The sequence below is a fragment of the Myotis davidii genome, unplaced genomic scaffold, assembly GCF_000327345.1.
Source record: "Myotis davidii unplaced genomic scaffold, ASM32734v1 scaffold453, whole genome shotgun sequence".
Taxonomy (NCBI): domain Eukaryota; kingdom Metazoa; phylum Chordata; class Mammalia; order Chiroptera; family Vespertilionidae; genus Myotis; species Myotis davidii.
Genome location: NW_006285234.1, coordinates 1,968,210 through 1,987,278, shown reverse-complemented (window position 1 = coordinate 1,987,278; position 19,069 = coordinate 1,968,210). Strand labels below are relative to the sequence as shown.

General features: G+C 45.2%; 1 protein-coding gene across 1 annotated transcript in view; it reads left to right on the top strand.

Annotated features, from left to right (window-relative positions):
• Window positions 1–19,065, top strand: part of COG4 (component of oligomeric golgi complex 4) — a 27,314-nt gene extending 8,249 nt beyond the window's left edge. The window contains exons 5-18 of the mRNA XM_015558784.1: window positions 817–922; window positions 1,430–1,587; window positions 2,416–2,471; window positions 4,589–4,722; window positions 6,764–6,882; window positions 7,431–7,597; window positions 8,318–8,483; window positions 12,549–12,611; window positions 14,888–15,004; window positions 16,885–16,977; window positions 17,725–17,808; window positions 18,005–18,106; window positions 18,212–18,340; window positions 18,532–19,065. Coding sequence (XP_015414270.1) covers window positions 817–922; window positions 1,430–1,587; window positions 2,416–2,471; window positions 4,589–4,722; window positions 6,764–6,882; window positions 7,431–7,597; window positions 8,318–8,483; window positions 12,549–12,611; window positions 14,888–15,004; window positions 16,885–16,977; window positions 17,725–17,808; window positions 18,005–18,106; window positions 18,212–18,340; window positions 18,532–18,666 — 1,629 coding nt within the window. The 3' untranslated portion in view covers window positions 18,667–19,065. The remainder of the gene's footprint in view (window positions 1–816; window positions 923–1,429; window positions 1,588–2,415; window positions 2,472–4,588; window positions 4,723–6,763; window positions 6,883–7,430; window positions 7,598–8,317; window positions 8,484–12,548; window positions 12,612–14,887; window positions 15,005–16,884; window positions 16,978–17,724; window positions 17,809–18,004; window positions 18,107–18,211; window positions 18,341–18,531) is intronic.
• Window positions 19,066–19,069: the final 4 nt, after the last annotated feature.

Sequence of the window (19,069 nt, the reverse complement as noted above, 5' to 3'; positions counted from 1 at the left end):
GAGAGAGAAAAGAGAGAGAGAGAGAGAAAAGAAACAAAGAAACAAACATTGATGTGAGAGAGAAACATCAGTCAGTTGCCTCTTAAACTCACCCCAAACAGGGATCAAACCCACAACCTAGGTATGTCCTCTGACTGGGAATCGATCCACGCTACCTTTTGGTGTACGGGACGATGCTCCAACCAACCGAGCCACGCTGGCCAAGGCTTTCAGTAGTTTGCCATCTGGGACCTCGAAATAGCTTCTACTTTTAATCCTTTAAAAATCCCTTCAGCCCTAACCCGTTTGGCTCAGTGGATAGAGCGTCGGCCTGCTGACTAAAGGGTCCCAGGTTCGATTCCGGTCAAGGGCATGTACCTTGGTTGCGGGCACATCCCCAGGAGGGGGTGTGCAGGAGGCAGCTGATCGATGTTTCTCTCTCATCAATGTTTCTAACTCTCTATCCCTCACCCTCTTCCTCTCTTTAAAAAAGTCAATAAAATATATTTTAAAAATTAAAAATCCCTTTAGCAGTGCCCAGATTCCTTGTCCTGCTCAATAAAACACCATTAATGATAAGTTAGAATTACACTTTCAGATGATTATTGAAATTCGGGGCTCTCTCCCTTGGCTAATGGCAGAACATATTTTCATGCAAGAGAAAAGCATTATTTATACCTCTGAGTTCAAGTTCCTTGTCTTGCCTGAGGTTTAGTCAATTCAGAGTTCTCAGGGGAAACATGGGAAGAAGAAAGGCAATGGGAAATCCTTTTGGGAAACTGAGGCCAGCCTTTGGTCTGAAAAATATATGTGGATTTTCTTTTTTTTTTTTTTCAGGTTGCCAGTAAAGCTGAGGAAAACCTGCTGTTGGTACTAGAGACAGACATGAGTGATCGAAGAGCTGCAATCATCTTTGCAGACACACTCACTCTCCTGTTTGAAGGCAAGCCTCTTTCCCCACCCTAGGGAGACGGTAGACATTATCCTAACACCTGCATCCTGGTGTTCTTCTCTCCCCACTAGCCCAATGCCTTTAATTTAATCCTGTAACTTCCTGCACACTGGTTTATTGGAGAATTAACTTCCCAATTCAATAGCAGGTTAGCAAAGATTAGTTTGATCCTCCCTTGCCCTCAAGACCAAACTCTAAGAATAAATTTAGCCCTTAAATACATTACTGAGAAGAGGGCAATACTGATTTTTAAAGATGTTTCTGTACAAATTGTCAATATAATGTAGGAAATATCTGCTGGTGTACCAAGTACAGAGCATTATTTCACAGACAAATTTGCTAAGCAAATTCTAGCACTGACAAGAACCGTTTGTATTCATTTGGGGAGGTGAAACAACCAAAAGGGGTTGAGTTAGACCTGGGTCAGCCTTGGTTGGAAGAAAAGAGCTTAGTATATGAGAAGAACATTTGGAATCCAACCCTCTTTCCTCTCTCTAGGGATTGCCCGCATTGTGGAAACTCACCAGCCAATAGTGGAGACATATTATGGGCCCGGGAAACTTTATACCCTGATAAAGTATCTGCAGGTGGAATGTGACAGGCAGGTGGAGAAGGTGGTAAACAAGTTCATCAAGCAGAGGAACTATCACCAGCAGGTGAGCAGGGGAAGCTACAAGTGGCTTGGAATCAGTGTTCGCCAGGGACACCAAACGGAATAAACTGGGAGGTGGGGCGGGGGGAGCGGGGAGAAAAGAGATGCAGACAGAAGAAAATAAAGGCTGAATGCAGACTGGCCTGCATCTTGCCCATCAGAGCTTGAGGTGTTGTCATGATGGTGATGGCCTCAGTACAAGATTGAAGAGGAACTGGAAAAGGTTCCTAAAAGGAACACAACAGAAACATTGAGCCAGTTCTTTATCACAGAATGTGCAATTGTGCTTTCTAGTGATACAATGAGAATTTTATTTGTGAAGATTCCATTAAGTGTCAAGTAATGTGTCACACATTTCTCCTTAATTCCCTTAAGTGCTAAAGATAACAATTGCTTTTTCAGAACTTTATATCTGCATTCCTTTGAGCAGAGAGAGTAAAGAGTAGGACTTAGAAATAGTCGTCCTATACACTCTAGACAGTAGTCCTTTGGCATACCACTAGCATCACTTTTAAATGCAATAATATGTTGCTGCTAAGGTTCCAGTGCAGATGCAAGAAAAAAGGGTCCTTGAACATTCTGTCTATCCAGTTGTGGCAGCCAAGATTGAATGGGGGAATACAGTCAAAAAGTAAAAATAAATGCCATAATAGAGGTGAGCATTATCATCTAAATCAAAAAATCTTTGGCTCATCATTCTGAAAGCCTGCTTGTGGCGTGTCTGTTAAGCACACTAACCAAACACTCTTGTATGCCAGAAGTTTGGAGTGACCAGCAAAAGGCAGATACAAGGAGGGTGGGGAAGAGCACTCTTATATGTGGTGTTTTGCAGTTCCGGCATGTCCAGAGCAACTTGAGAAATTCTACAACAGAAAAAATAGAACCAAGGTAATAGTCCACTTTTCTTCAGCCCATAAGTGTTTGGTTTAGCAATTGTGTATCATTCAGACACTACTCTGTTACAATGTGGTCTATGTTTTAAAAATATTTATCAATGACTCTTGGTTTTCTTTAATGGAATATATTCATACAAACAAAAGCACATATATAATCTATATGGTTCATAAAGAATAATAGATCATTAACAGTACTTTTGAAGTCCCCAAGTGACTCTCTTTCACCCCTCTCCCAAAGGCAACTACTGTCCTAAAATTTTAAGCTTTTTAACTTTTCTAATAAAAATAATATATGCTTATTAAAAGAAAATCCAAACATAAAAATGTATTCACTCAATCAAATTTTTACTGAGTACACATTACATGCCAAGCACTGGGAATATGGCAGCAAGCAAAGTGAGCAAAACAAACCTAATTCTTTCTTTGTGGCATCTCTGGTCTGTAGTGTTTACTATATGCCAGACATTGTTCTAAGCACTTAACAAATATTAAGTCATTTAATCCAGGCTTTCTCAGCCTCTGTACCAACCGTGGGCAAACTACGGCCCGCGGGCCAGATCCGGCCTGTTTGAAATGAATAAAACTATTGAAAAAAAAGACCATACCCTTTTATGTAATGATGTTTACTTTGAATTTATATTAGTTCACACAAACACTCCATCCATGCTTTTGTTCCGGCCCTCCGGTCCAGTTTAAGAACCCATTGTGGCCCTCGAGTCAAAAAGTTTGCCCACCCCTGCTCTGTACTGTTGGCATTTGGGCTGTGCATTATAGGATATTTAGCATCCCTGACCTTTACCCACTAGCTGCCGGTAACACCCTCCAGTTATGACCATCAAAATGTCTCCAAACGCTGCCAAATTTTCGCTGGGGAGTAAAATCACCCTCTGTTGAGGATCGATGTTTTAATCCATTAACATTTTTTACAGATGAGGAAACCAAAGCCTAGAGGGTTAAGTGACTTGCCCAAGATCATACAGCTAGAAAGTGTCAGAGCCAAGAAAAGAACCCAAGTAATCTGACTCTAGAGTTCATGCTGTCAACCACTGTGATATGTTAAGTGTAGGGGACAGGAGAATGTGTAATAAAGGGATACAAACTAAGCTGATGAAGTTCAAGGAAAAATTCCTGAGGTAATGACCTTAGATCTGAGACCTTGAGTTTAATAAGTAGGAATAAGGTGAAGACTGTTCCACGTAGAGCAGGGAAAGTGTGTGCAAAAGGCCCTGTGTGTTTGAAAAGTGAAAGAAGGTCATGGTAGTTGAAGTGCAGAAAGTTGGGGAGAACCTGACGTGAGATGAATCTGAAGAGGTTTTTAGAGTTAGGCCATTCCAGGACTTGTATCCTAAGAGCTATGGAGATCTTGATTATGATATGACCAGATTTATGTCTTGAAAAGATCTCTTGGTCTTCAGTGTAAAATTAGTCAATTTGTGTATATAATCTGAAATAGTGGTTCATCTTCATTTTTTAAAATACATGTATCAGTTATCCTAACACAATTTGTTGAAAGGACTATTCCTTTCCTATTGAATGTTTTTTACACTCTCCCTAGAAATCAGTTGACCATAAATGTGAAGATTTCTGGACTCTCAATTAATCTAACGGTCTATTTTAATGTCAGTACCACACTGTTTTTGAATTCTGTAGCTTTGTAGTAAGTTTTGAAATTGGGAAGTGTGAGTCCTCCGACTTTTTTATCTTAGATTGTTTTGGCTATTCAGATGAGTAGATGAATGGGTGTGGAATAGTTTAATGGCACCCCCAAAATCTCATCACAGCTAAATAAGAGGTTGGGAAGGTTTGTTTTCTCTCACATGAGGCATAGATGATTTTTACTCAAACTGCTAACAAAAACACACCTCCCAGTCTCTTATTTAGCCCTGGCAGGATTTTAGGGGCCGAGTGACTTGGGTGAAATGTGTAAGTGGAATATGTGGTTGACAACTCTCTCTGATTATAGTTGGGTCAGCAGAGCCAGGATGACCATCTGGCACAGACCTTCTGGACCCAGTGGGGAGGGGATGTTCGGGAGTATGTTTGCCCTGTAGCCATTCTGTCTGAAGGAACCCAGTGTCCTGCTGATTTCTTCTGCTCCATGTGTCTCAGGGAACTGGACCCCATCCTGACTGAAGTTACCCTGATGAACGCCCGCAGTGAGCTGTATTTAAGCTTCCTCAGGAAGAGGATCAGCTCTGATTTTGAGGTGGGGGACTCCATGGCCTCAGAAGAAGTAAAGCAAGGTAAAAGCCATTTCCCATATTCCCTGGGAGGGCTGGGGTATGGTTATTGTTGTGCATAGTTAAGCCACAAATCTCTTAATAAGAAGTGATGGGTTTGTTGGCGTCTGGGGGTCTATGGGCAAATTGACTCCCAGGAGAAAAATCTAGACTTAACTGAATTTGGAATTGGACTGGGCCTTTGAAGCCATTTAATTATTTTCCTGTGCTATTTTCCCCACACCATGCTTCCTTACCAGCTTCAGTTTAGGGACTGATGTTTAAATAGGTGATATGCACACATGATAGATGGAGGGAGGGAGGGAGAGAAGGATGTGGAGAGGGAAGGAGGGAGAGGGAGGGAGGGATGTGGAGAGGGAGGAAGGAGAGGGGAGGGGAGGGGAGGGAACTTCATGATAGGACTATTCCAGACTGGATTGTAGCAATTGTTGCAAAATTCTATCAAGTTACTAAAAAATAACATTGAGTTGTATACATATAATGGATTGATTTTATGGTACATACATTACACCTTAATATAGTATTGAAGTACAATATTGAGAAAAGAGTATATCGTATAAAGGAAGAGCATACAAAAAGACTATATAGTGTAGCTCTAGCTGGTTTGGTTTAGTGGATAGAGCATCGGCCTATGGACTGAAGGGTCCCAGGTTCAATTATGGTCAAGGGCACATGCCTGGGTTGCAAGCTCCATCCCAGTAGGGGATGTGTAGGAGGCAGCCGATCAATGATTGTCTCTCATCACTGATGTTTCTATCTCTCTCTCCCTCTCCCTTCTTCTCTAAAATCAATAAAAATATTTCTTTTTAAAAAGAGTATATAGTGTAAAGAAAGGCTTTCACTATATCTCTCAGTACTCTTAGTCACAATTTTTGAAAGGATAGACACATTGAAAAAAGTGTGCCACAGTTCTATTTTATTTATAAATTTACTCCAGGTTTTTAAGAACATTTAATTCCTGTTAGGCAAGTATTACAGAATTCCCCAAACTGGAGACTTGAGACCAACCCAGCATTCTGCATGATTTGTACCAATAATACATGGCAGAGAAACTAGTTATATGACCCAGTTGGCATTGCCTTGAATTGGTGTTTAAAGGAGGTTGAATTGGTATTTTGGGCCTTATTTGGAGTTTTGGGACTCATTATTATTAATTATAACTGTCATTGTTCAGAGCTATGCTGTCCAATGTAGTACCACAGCCACATGTTAACAATTTAAATTGAATTAAAATGAAATAAAATTTAAAAGTTCAGATTAGTGCCCTTGCTGGTTTGGCCCAATGGATAGAGTGTCCGCCTGTGGACTGAAGGGTCCCAGGTTCGATTCCAACCAAGGACACATGCCTGGGTTATGAACTCGATTCCCAGTAGGGGTGTGCAGGAAGCAGCCAATCAATGATTCTCTCTCGTTGATGTTTCTATCTCTCTCTCCCTTCCTCTCTGAAATCAATAAAAATATATATTTTTTAAATTTCATATTAGCCACATTTCAATTCTTCAATAGTAGTTACCATATTAGACAACACAGATTAAGAACATTTTTGTCATCACAGAAAATTCACTGGTTTAGAGAATGAGATGTGTTATACCCAATATATTTCATTCTTTGCCCTAGAAATTTACATCTGTTGAGTCTTACTATTTCTAAAGAAATAATGAAAAAGAAGTAAAAAGGGCTTTGTACAAAAATGTTCGCTATGATCTGCAATCACTCTGATCTCTAATTATCTCTGTTGGCAAAATGTTTGTAATAAGTAACCCAGGTGTCTCAATAGAAGAGAGTAGTTTTTAAAAATATAGACTCTACCTGATAAAATATAGTCATTAAAAATAAGTAAAAGAAGAAAAAAAGCTATGAAGAAACATTGTAAATATTTATAATTTTTAAAGCACAATATAAAACTATCTATACTGTGATTGTAACCATGTAAATCATGTACAAATTTGGAATAAAGACTAGAAAGGAACCAGCAAATATGAAAAAGGTTGACCTATTTCCCTTGAGGAAGAAAAGTGAGTGTTGTTTCCTGGCTGTCCCCTAGAGCACCAGAAGTATCTGGACAAACTCCTCAACAATTGCCTGCTGAGCTGCACCATGCAGGAGCTGATTGGCTTGTATATTACCATGGAGGAGTACTTCATGAGGGAGACTGTGAATAAGGTAGGACAGAGGACACATCCCTTGGAAATGGGGCTTCCTGTCCAAGAAGCCAGGCTGAAGGAAATGGCCAAGGCGTGTCATATTTCTTGGTCCTGCTTTGAGAATACCCTTGCAGATTGAGTGGCACCACTTTGTATGGTTAGTGGTTATGCTTTGGAATGGTCATGCTCTTCATAGATCCAGGTGGGACTTCTTTCCCAAGGATCAAAAAAGAACACCTCACTCCTCAGGGCGTCTACTTGTCCCGGCCTCCCTCGAGGTATGTGGTGAGGAGTGTTGGGGAAGAAGGGCCTCTCCTGATCTCTTACATCTCAGGTAATAGTTGTCCTCAAGGCAGAGGCCCTAAATACTTAATTTCCTAAGTGATCAATAGGGAAGTGATAGCCTTTAATAAGGATATCCACACCAGCTGTTGACCAGGGTAAACCTTGTGGGGAAAATAGGGACAAGGTATAGAAAAGGAAGCAGAGCCAGGGCCTGTTCCAGAACCTTCTTGAACTGTGACATGTAGAACTGGGCCCTTACTGGGTGCTTTGCCTTTTGGGTAGGCTGTGGCTCTGGACACCTATGAGAAGGGCCAGCTGACATCCAGCATGGTGGACGATGTCTTCTACATTGTTAAGAAGTGCATTGGGCGGGCTCTGTCCAGCTCTAGCATCGACTGTCTCTGTGCAATGATCAACCTCGCCACCACAGAGCTGGAGTCGGACTTCAGGTATGGTTGGTGCTGTCTCATTTCTAGGAGGCAGGAAGGTCCTAATTGTGATTCATTTCTGAGGCCCATTTGTTTTTTCCTTTTTTCCCTTATAATAGTTCTACAGGATAAACCTCTTACCCATCGCACAACATCCTTGGCTCCAGGCAGCTGAACAGCAGCCAGATATCTTATGGGCCCAGTCAGTGTTCCCCGCACTAGCTTGGAGAGGTCATTGGCCCTCAGTCCCATGAAAGACAACAGGCAGTTCAGATGAAGGCAGTAGTTGTGATATTTACATAGTTGCCACGATGCTGATTGCCTGCTCTTATTAAGTCCTAAAATAACCCTGTGAGGTAGGAGCTATTAGCTCTGTTTTATAGTTGAGGAAACTGGGGCTTAAAGAGATTCCATTCCTTGTCAAAGATACCACACCTCATACATGGTGAAATATAGACTAGAGTTGAACTGACAGCCTTTCATTAAGCTGAACTTCTGAGTTTGTTGGAGCTCAGTGGTGATACCCGAGAGCCTCATGGGAAGTTGAGAATTAACTGGTCTTCTCTGGGTGCTCTTGTCATCAGTACCCTCGAGGGGTATTGGCCTCTGACCATGCCTGGCTGCCCATGGCCTCCTACAGTCATCTCAAGGATCGGTCATACTCTGATGGCTCAGGGTAGGGGGCCCTCTGGTCCTGCTGCCCTGGAGGCCCATCCACCCCATCTGCCATTCTGCCCCTAGGGACGTTCTGTGTAACAAGCTGCGGATGGGCTTCCCGGCCACCACCTTGCAGGACATCCAGCGTGGGGTGACGAGTGCCGTGAGCATCATGCACAGCAGCCTCCAGCAGGGAAAATTTGACACAAAAGGCATTGAGAGCACTGACGAGGCCAAGCTGTCCTTCCTGGTAGGTAGCCCCACCAGCCGGGAGCTGAGTTGGTTTATCTCAAGAGGTAAAGCTATGACGTGTAAGCTACAGTATAACCTTCAGCTGGAGACTTTCCCTCTAGTGTCTACGTAGAAGGAAAACTCCTTTAAGGACAGCTCATCTTAGAAGGTTCTGAAACCATGTCTTACCCAGGGGCCTATTCTGAGGAGCCTGAGCCAGGACAGGCACTGTTTCCTGCCTGCAGTCTGGGTGCTCAGCTTTCTGGAGTGCTCATCCACAAGAGCACTACCCCGCTGTTCAAGGGCTCCACTTAGAGCTTGGCTTGCATTTGCCACAGGACCAACTGGAACATGTGCCAGCCTCCAGCCGGCTCCTCTGAGGACAGTCCCCCACTACGGATGGGATGGGTGCCAATCCTTCAAGCCTACCAGGACTGCTTTTCTAGCACACTTCTTAGGCTTTCAGTGTCCTCAGAAATGTGACCTTAGTGAAGCCCTTAGCCTCCCAGAATGACAGATGTGATGAAGCAGTGAGTCTTCAGTTGTGTGACAGCTGGTGAAGGAGAAACGTGGAAAGATGAAAGGATTTATACCGCACCTAGTGTGTAATGAGCCAAAAAGCACAGATGAGTCCTGAGCTCACATCCAGGCTTGTCTGGCACTTGCTGTCTTGGCATGAATGGAACAGCACTGTGAGAGGTCAGTTTGCTCCACCCTTACATTGGCCAGACTCTCGTCTTCTTGGACCCTGAGGGTCAGAGGCTGAAGGAAACATCCAATAGCAGAGCTCTCCATCAGCACACAGATAGGGACTATGAACACCCTTGGGTTAGGTGTAAAAGTGTATGTATGTATTTTTTTTCTGGAAGCAGGGACCTTAGCTTTTCAGATTCTTAACTTTCAAAAGAGTTCAGAGCTGTTACTTTCTCAGACAGAAACCTAAACATGCTAATACCTACCTGTCTCTGTACAAGGGAACCCACAGTACTAGTCCTCAAATAGATGTGCAGGCTCTTTAGGCAGCCCCACTCTCTTCCTGTCATTGAAAATATGTTCCCTGGGCATGGGTTCTGTCGATCTGGAATGTCATGGTTGTTGCCAGAAAAGAGTATTAGTTCAGAGAAACCATTGCCTCTGAGTATGGTGCCTTTGGAGAACTTTGCCAAAATGTCTGGCAGCCAGTTTCATATGATCATGGATTGACTTAAATTTTCATTTTGTTTACATTCCATTTCATTTTTTACAGAACTTATCTCATTCTTTCATTTCTCTGCTCAGAAACGACTCCTTGCTACCTACCTCAGCAAAGCTAGCCACCTTTGCCGGCTGGTTTGTTGAAGGCCCTCTGAATCTCACCCATCCTGCCCCTCTCGTCCTACTTTCCCCACTCAGCTCCACAGGCCCCATTAGGCTAAAGGCTGTGCGTTTGTGCCGTGGCTGCTCCCGTTCAGACAGTTTCATTATTTGAGGGCCCAGAAAATAAGGCCAATAAGAAGGGTGATGCTGGGGCCCGCCGGATCGCTCTAGCTCAGTTGTTAGAATGTCGTCCTGATTTGCCAAGGTTGCAGATTTGATTCCCGATACAAAAATCAGTCAATCAATGCATAAATAAGTGGGACAACAAATCAGTTACTCCCTCTCTCTCTCTCTCTTCCCCTCTCCCTCCCTTTCTCTCTCCCAAAAAAAAAAAATCAATAAGTTTAAAAAAGAAGAAGTGATTCTGAATGCTTGATAATAGGATTCTAGTTTTTCTGACACCAGGTACTTAAAATGTCACCATTCCCACCGCAGGGCCTATGTCTTATGTCACCTTGATTCATTTGGTTGTCAAGATGAAGTCCCCAGCGGTGCTGACAGATCATTCACCATGAGCTGGGATAAGCCCAGTGAGTCCTTGCTTACAAGGGCTGTCGGTGTAAGGAAATTTTAACATCAATACCATTTGAACCCAAATCCATTGGGTTCATGACAGATTATTCTTGGTGCCCTTAAATGTCTTAGAAACATTTATGTTGTTGTCTTAATCCTTGAGCGGTCATACAGTGCAGTGAATTCCCTGGAACTGGTGATGTTAGCAGCCTTGTGTGTGGCATGCTAATGTAAGGCCTTACGTGTTACCCATCTCAGTGGAAGCAGCCTCAGCACTGTCAGCAGCATGACCTTTCAGTACTGGCTGCAGGACACTGATGAGGGGAGCGTTCTCAGGGGACAAGAGGGGTGGCCTACCCTCAACCTCCTGAGGTTCTGGGAGTCTTCTTCTATCTTGAAATCCTGAAGCTCCCAACTTCTCTCTTGAAAACTGGTTCCTCTCTACATCATCTTTGCCTTCCTGGTCATGCCGCTAGCACACCAGTTCAAAGGCTGTGTGATCCTCTCAAATTTTAATCGCTGCCCCACACAGCCTCTAGGCTAGTATTCCCAGCCCACAGCTGTGCTCATGTCCCATTCACCTGCTTTAAATAATCCTCAGTGTCACCCCATTGTCCACAGGACAGCAGAGCACCCAAGTGCCGGTCTGACTTTACCCACCTCTTACCATTTTCCTGCCTTGTCTGTGCACTGACTCTGCTGATCCCTACATACCGTTTGGAGTTTTCTGCCACTCTGCATTTGCTTATGTTATTTCCTCTCCGTTCACTCATTCAACAAATATTTATTGAGAAACTTCAGGCACTGTCTTCGGTTCTAGAGCTGCATTGCTCAATATGGTAGCTCCTAACCACATGTGGCTATTTAAATATAAATTTTAAGGGTACAGGGGGATACATGATGATGAAAAAAATAAATAAAATGAATTTTTATTTTTTTTTGCTTTTTCTTATAAATTTAAATTTTAAAATCCATTTCCTGAGTTGCACTAGCCACATTTCTAGTGCTCAATAGCCACACATGGCTAGAGGCTACCATACTGGACGGTTCAGATTTCAAATATTTCCATCATCAGGAAAGTTACGTTGCACGGTTTTCTACTAGAGACACAGTGGTAAAGAAGACAGACAAGATCCCTGTCTTCAGGGAGCTGTCATTCTAGGGAGAAAGGCAGGCAAGAAACAAACATTATCGGGTCATCCTAAGTACCATTAAGAAGATACAGAACTGGACAGGGGGCTGGTGGGGGCGGAGTAATGTACTCACCATCATCTCCTGTTAGTTATGTTCCAGCCTTTTAAATTCAGCTCAGTTAACAGCTCTGCCATGGAGCTTTCCTTGAAGAGCTCAGACCAAAACGTTTGTTCTTTCCTCAGAATGGCACAGCAGTTCGTGCCTTAGTCATCACTTTGACACATGCTGGTTTATATGATTGGTGTTTCTGCACCTCTCTTAAAGTCCCCTGAACTGTGAGAGAAGGAGTCTGGCTCCCATCCCAGCTCTAGCTCTGTAGTCTGTCACTCTCTGAGTTTCTGTCTCTTTACCATGCTTCCTTTTTCTTTACGGAGTTTATCACGACCTGACGTTATAAAATACGTATATTTATTATCAGACTTCCCGTCTGGAATATAAATTCTATGAGGGAGTGAATTTTGTCCGTTTTGTTAACTGCTTTCTCCCTGGTGCCTAGGACAGTTTCTGGCAGGTAGCCAGTGCTAGGTAAATATTTGCTGAGTGAATTCTGGACTAGCCTTGGTGAGTCATTTCATTTTCTGAGGAGTTCTGTTCCTCTCTCTGAGCTGGCTTGATAATACTTGTTTTGAGAGGGTATTTGTATGAGAAAGTGCCTCCTGGGGGCCAGGGCTCAGGAAGGATTTCTTTAATGAGTGTCAGCCTTTGCATCACTGACCTGGACCTGGAGGTTCGAAGCCTCAGGGTATCTCCCAGGCCTGTGTGCCTAAACGTGGAGAAAAAAGACCTGAAACCGTGGGTCACTGCCTCTGAAGTCAGGTTGGTTTTGTTGCCTTGGTGTCAGGACCAGGAGAAAGAGCAAGCTGGCTCACTGTTCTGCCCAACCTGGGAGCTGAGGGCCCTGCCTGATGACAGTCCTCAGCCTCATCGGAGCCTCAGGAGTGCAGCTGTCCGCCAGTCTGGCGCTGGAGTGGGTACCGACACCAGGGAGCAGGAAGTCACATTCTTCTGTCCTATCTCCCAGGTGACTCTGAACAACGTGGAAATCTGCAGTGAAAACATCTCTACTCTGAAGAAGACGCTGGAGGTACAGAGGAAATTGCCTATTGCTTTGAGCCACTGCAGTCTCCCCGGGAGTGAGCCCTGGGCACTCCTCCTGGTGGGACTGTGGCAATCAGCACTGAGCCAGTCTCTCCTGCAGAGCACGGGAGGGGTTCACTAGTGTGTGACCGGAGGAAGAGCTCTGGTCCAAGATCTGGAAGATCAGAATTCAGATTAGATCTTCCAGCACATACTTAGCATGTGACCTTGGACAAGTGTCTTAACTCGCAAAGCTTTAGTTCTCTCATCTATTGAATGATGCCTTACTTTGGGTTTGTTGGGTGGCATAACAAAAACCATGATTGAAAACACTATAAACGTGATAAAGCCCTCTGTAAGTGTGAGAGACTGAGCTGAGATAGTCACCAAGCCTTGTACAAAGCTGGTCGCTGTTACCATTTTTTAAAGGAAAGCTGCATAGTATAGTGAAAATTGTTTGCACTTGGAAGTCAGATACCCCTGAGTTCAAATCTCCACTTGACCACTGACCCGTGGTGCAGCCTCAGGCAAGTTCTGTTCCCTCCCTGAGCCTCAGTTTCCTCATTTGTAAAACAGGAGAGTGATCTCTGCCCCCCAGGGTGGTTGTGAGAATTGAACAAGGTAATGTAAGCACCTCATACAAGAGAGGGATGCAATAAGAGTAAATTATATTAATAATTACAGATAACAGCATGGAGCAGTCACCGTAAGTGTCAGAGGACAAGGGGCCAACTCTGCCTCTGGGGAAGGAGGGAGGCCAAGGTCCTCCTCCCTCGTGCACTGTACTCGGCTCTGCTGCAGAAGCAGGACTCCACATGCACAGGGCTGGGCAGGCTGAGGAGCTGGGGGCCGGCACACAGGGAAGAGGGCCCAGGAGCTGATGAGGTTTCTGAGCAGCTCAGGGAGAACGTCAGATGGGAGTTGACAATAGTACTGTAAACTGGACTAGATGATGAATGTATCCCAAAAGGGGCTTTAGAATTGGGTAAAATGGGAGTGATACGAAGTACCAATACCATAGTGTCTATCACACTGTATATATTCTACAAGGTAACTGTCATCATTGTTTCTGAGTCATGGCGCCTTATATTCCCGATTTCGTCTTTTACTTAGTCTGTTGGATTTTGAAATAAAATTTTAGGAAATGTTAGGCATTCAGAACTGAACTGGTAGAATTAGCCAAGTGAAAGAAAAAAGGATAGCAAAAATCTACAAGCAATTCTCGTAAATCCTACCCGCTTTGGATTTGCATTTCACATATGTCCTTAATCCATGAGGTCAGGCGGCATGGTGTCCACCTTACAGATGAGGTTAAAGAGCTAACAGTACAGCTTGGAGCTGCTGTAGGAATGCGGGGCCTCTGCCCTCTAGATCAGTCCCTTTACGACTCTCCCACAATGCTGCGCCTGCTGTAGCCAGAGCAGCACAGGCCTTCTGAGGAGGCTACAAGCCATGTGGGCAGCTGCAACCCAGACATGGTGAGCTTCAGGCAGCTCCTCCTGTGAGTGCTGTGCACCTGGGCTGTAGTACGGGAGTCGGAACAAGTGCTTTGGAGCCTGAATTCCCACCTGGAATCCCAGCTCTTCACCTGACTGCTGTGTGGCTTTAGTTATAACTTCTCTGTGCCCCGTTTCCTCATCTGTGTAACAGGGATAATAATAGTACCTACTTCATAAGATAGATGCTTTAATAAAAATAAAATGCTTAGAACAAGGTAAGCCAGTTAAATCTTAGCTATGTTCATGACAATCTCCCTTGGGCTGCCAGACTATAATATTTTAAAATTAGAAATATAACAATAGCTAATATGTCCTTAATGCCTACACTGTGCCAGGCATTTGGCTAAGCACTTTGTGCATCATTTCATCCAATTCTCACAACCACCAAGGAAGCAGGATTTGGGTTATTTTATAGACAGTGAAATTGAAGTTCAGAAACTAAACCACCTGACCAAGGTCACTCAACTAATAGGTGGCTAAGCCAGGAATTGAACCTAGCAATGTCTGTCTCTAAAGGTATGAAAAGATGTCTGGTTTTTGTGTTTCTTATTCACATCCCTTAACACTGGTACCCCCAGATTACAAAGGGGGAAGTGGGAGCCAAGTGGCTAGCCACCAGGATAGAATCTAGGTTTCTGAAACGCACTCAGGACTCGTGCCTAGGATAGGCCTTAGCTGTTCCCAGAGAAGGCTAGAGCAGGAAAAATGGCTGTTGCATGTTGCCGCCCTCCCCACTGCCCGTGGCCCTCGCTCAGAAGCCTGAAAACTGGGTGTTTTCTCCTAGAGTGACTGTACCAAGCTGTTCAGCCAGGGCATTGGTGGGGAGCAGGCCCAGGCCAAGTTTGACAGCTGCCTTTCTGACTTGGCCGCCGTGTCCAGCAAATTCAAAGATCTCTTACAGGTAAGCCCCCAGTTCAGCTACTGGCTGAATCCTCTGCCTGTGTTGCTTGGAGAAGATTGTTACTGCCTTACCGTGGGCTCTGTGTATAAAGAAACAGGAAGGACGGGTGAGGAAATAGCATGCAAGCCGCTGAACGTATGCAATCCCTTGAGACTAAAGGCCCCATTGGTCTTTCAGTGATGCAGCTGTCACATTGAAAAGCTAGCATTCTGGCCTAGAATCTGCACTTGGCCCCACGGTGCCAGGAGCCCTCAGAAAGGTGCTCTGAGGAATGGAACCACATGGTTACTTGGACCCACTGCTTGGCCTTAGTCACAGGTGCTGCCTAGTACTGAGCACTCATATCGCTTCCTTTCTTTTTTTAAAATAAAATAAAAAATTTTATTGATTTTAGAGGGGGCGGGCAGGGAGAGAGAGAGAGAGAGAGAGAGAGAAACATCAATGAAAGAAATACCAATTGGCCTACTGGGGATGGAGCCCGCAACCCAGGCATGTACCCTGACCGGAATCAAACCGGCAACCTCTTTGTGTATAGAGCGACACTCAACCAACTGAGCCACACCAGCCAGGGCCAGAAATCTCTTCTTTTGAGAGTGTACACCAAGCAGGTCAAACTCGCAGCCTGCGGGCCCCACGTGGCTCACAATGAATATTTTTGTGGCCCAGCCATTATAACGGTATGTAAGAAACATGTTAATAACAATTTGTAACTTACTTTTTACAATATTCTGTTACACATAATTATTAATACCGAATTACAGCCCTAACCAGTTTGGCTCAGTGGATAGAGCGTCGGCCTGCGGACTGAAGGGTCCCAGGTTTGATTCCAGTCAGGGACACGTACCTTGGTTGCAGGCACATACCCAGTGGGGAGTGTGCAGGAGGCAGCTGATGGATGTCTCTCTCTCATCGTTGTTTCTAACTCTCTATTCCTCTCCCTTCCTCTCAGTAAAAAATCAAAAAAATATATTTTTTAAAAAACACAGAATTACAACGTTCGCTAATGACTGATTATAATCATGTCATTACATTTACATGCCTTACTCACAGGCGCACCATTTCCTCCACTAATACTAGCAGCGAATATTTTAGCAGCTGATTGCCCCGTCATTAGTCTTGTACTGACTTGTTTGGTGTGCGCAACAGGAAATATTTTGCTTGCAAAGAAGAAGAAAAATAGGTTTATTTGCGTTACACGTATTAATTTGTGCAGTTATTCAGTGTCTGATAAGTTAATGTTCAAGAAAAAATGTTAATTTTTATTAAAATGTTCTATTATTTTATGTTAACAATTACTCATTTACTTCAGCCTTTTATTCAGCATGTCTCTATCGAAATAAATCTACGTTTCTATGACACTTGAAGCTTTTGTTTTTTGTGGCCCACGTAAACTTAAGCCTTGTTTACTTGGACCGTGTTAGCCTTTGAGTTTGACATGCTTGTACACACCATCCTCTAGGCCAGCGGTTCTCAACCTGTGGGTCGCGACCCCTTTGGCGGTCGAACGACCCTTTCACAGGGGTCACCTAAGACCATCCTGCATATCAGATATTTACATTACGATTCATAACAGTAGCAACATTACAGTTATGAAGTAGCAACGAAAATAATTTTATGGTTGGGTCACATGAGGAACTGTATTTAAAGGGCCAGAAGGTTGAGAACCACTGCTCCAGGCCTTATCTCTGGCCTGGACCTGAATTGGCACAGATCTGGAAAGGAGCTGGTGTTCCTGGCCTCTTTTGTCAGCATTATCTGTTACATTTCAAACAAGGCCTGCAGATAGTCTCAGAGCTGGAAGAATGCCCTGGCAGCCGAGGATGGAGCTGGAGAAAGGAAAGGAGCAGGTGCCTTCTGGGTCTGATACTTGTACTTTGCAGGAAGGGCTGACAGAGCTAAACAACACAGCAATCAAGCCACAGGTGCAGCCTTGGATCAACACCTTTCTCTCTGTTTCCCACAACATTGAGGAGGTAAGCCTGACCACAGGAGCCTCAAGCTCAGGACGACCCTCTTGTTCCCCTCCCCGCAGCCGGAGGGCAGTGGAACTGTCTAAACAGACTAGTCTAGTCCTCACACTCTTCTCAGGCCCACTTCCCTCACCCCCATAGCCTAGGTTCCTCCCAGGAAACGGGCTGTTCCTGTAGTCAGAAGGGCTCAGACAAACATTTAAAGGGCGTTTGCCTTGACCTGACATATCCTCTTACTGAGGCTCTTTTTTCTTTTTCGAACCTAAGGATATTATTCCTATAGGACAGGGGTGGGGAATCTTCTTTCTGCCAAGGGCCATTGGGATATTTATAACTTTATTCGTGGGCCATACAGAATTATCCACTTAAAAATTAGCCTGCTATATTTGGTCAAGCATTTAATTACTCACCCCTAATGCCTTAGCAAGACCAGATTAAATGATTTCTCAGGCCTTACAGGGCCTGTAGGCCAGACATTCTCCACCCACCCCTGCAAGAGTAAAATGCCAGGAGCTTTACCATATTGTGTGGGCCATGGCTATAGGCCAGGGCCGTTTGCCAGTGGGAAGTGTGGTGCAGAAGTAGCAGCAGTTACTGCCTGCTGCGATGTCCACGGTGGTTTTAAGGTGGATGAGTCAATAGCTACCAGGGAAGAAGAACCTCCTCTGTTAGAAGGTGGAAGTGGGTGGGTGGGTGTAAATGGTTCTTCTTGGAGAAGCCCCAGTGACCCGTCTTGCTTCCTAACAATAGGAAGAATTCAATGACTATGAGGCCAACGACCCTTGGGTGCAACAGTTTATCCTCAACCTGGAACAGCAAATGGCAGAGTTTAAGGTGAGCAGGGGTCCTAGCAACCAGCTTATGGAATTACCCACAACTCCCCAAATCAGCAAGCTGAAAGCCCTCCCAAGTCCCAGCCTGTAGAAACACTCCTTGATGGCCTCATGTGACTGTCCCTACCCCGCAAAAACCCCACTGTGTAGGCAGAGGGATGGGAGGGCTCCCACTGATGTCTGGCCTCTGTGTCTAGGCCGGCCTGTCTCCAGTCATCTATGACAATCTGACCAGCCTCATGACCAGCTTTGTTGCAGTCGAATTGGAGAGAGTGGTGCTGAAATCCACCTTCAACCGGGTAAGGTCAAGGGAGCACGGGTCCCCAGCTCTGTTTCTCCTTTGAGGAAGATGGGGCCTGTCATTTGCATCCTTGAACAGTGACTGGGCTTATGTTCCCCTGCAGCTGGGCGGTCTGCAGTTTGACAAGGAGCTGAGGTCACTCATTGCCTACCTTACCACGGTGACCACCTGGACCATCCGAGACAAGTTTGCCCGGCTCTCCCAGATGGCTACAATCCTCAATCTGGAGCGGGTATGTGGGGTCCCCTCAGCCTAACCAGGGAAAGGTGTCTGACCACATTTGGATGGCAGCCACTCCACCAAAATGCCAGCAGCCCAGCCCTGCCGGGCACCTTCTTCCTGGGCTCCACTGTTCTGAACCTGGTGGAGCCGAGGCCGTCCCCAGGATAGCCCCTCCTGGCTGACGTGGCTGTTCTCCCACAGGTGACTGAGATTCTGGATTACTGGGGCGCCAACTCCGGCCCACTGACATGGCGCCTCACCCCCGCTGAAGTGCGCCAGGTGCTGGCTCTACGCATAGACTTCCGCAATGAGGACATCAAGAGGCTGCGCCTGTAGCCCCAGGATGAGTCCACCTGGCCTGTCACACTAAGTGGCCACAGCCAAGGAGCTGAACAAGGCTGTCTGGCGTGAGGAGAGCTCGGACGACCCAGACTGTTCCACCATTGGCAGCAGAGAAACAAGGCACCGACTCACTCCACACTCTGCACTCAGACCGAGCTTTGGGAGTAGCCTCTCCCCACCAAGGGGCGGGTCTCCCTGGGCTCCTAACTGGTGGGCAAGTCAGCGCAGGCCAGCCTTCTCCAAGGTGGTCATGCTCCCCCGCCGGACACTGCAGCAAACGGACTGCCAGCCCTAAAGGATGTGGGTGCATCTGGGGACCTAGAGAACTAGGTTTACTCCGAGAAGAGGGTGTGATACTCTGTCCACTCTGATTAAAGAGACTCCTCGGAGAAATGCC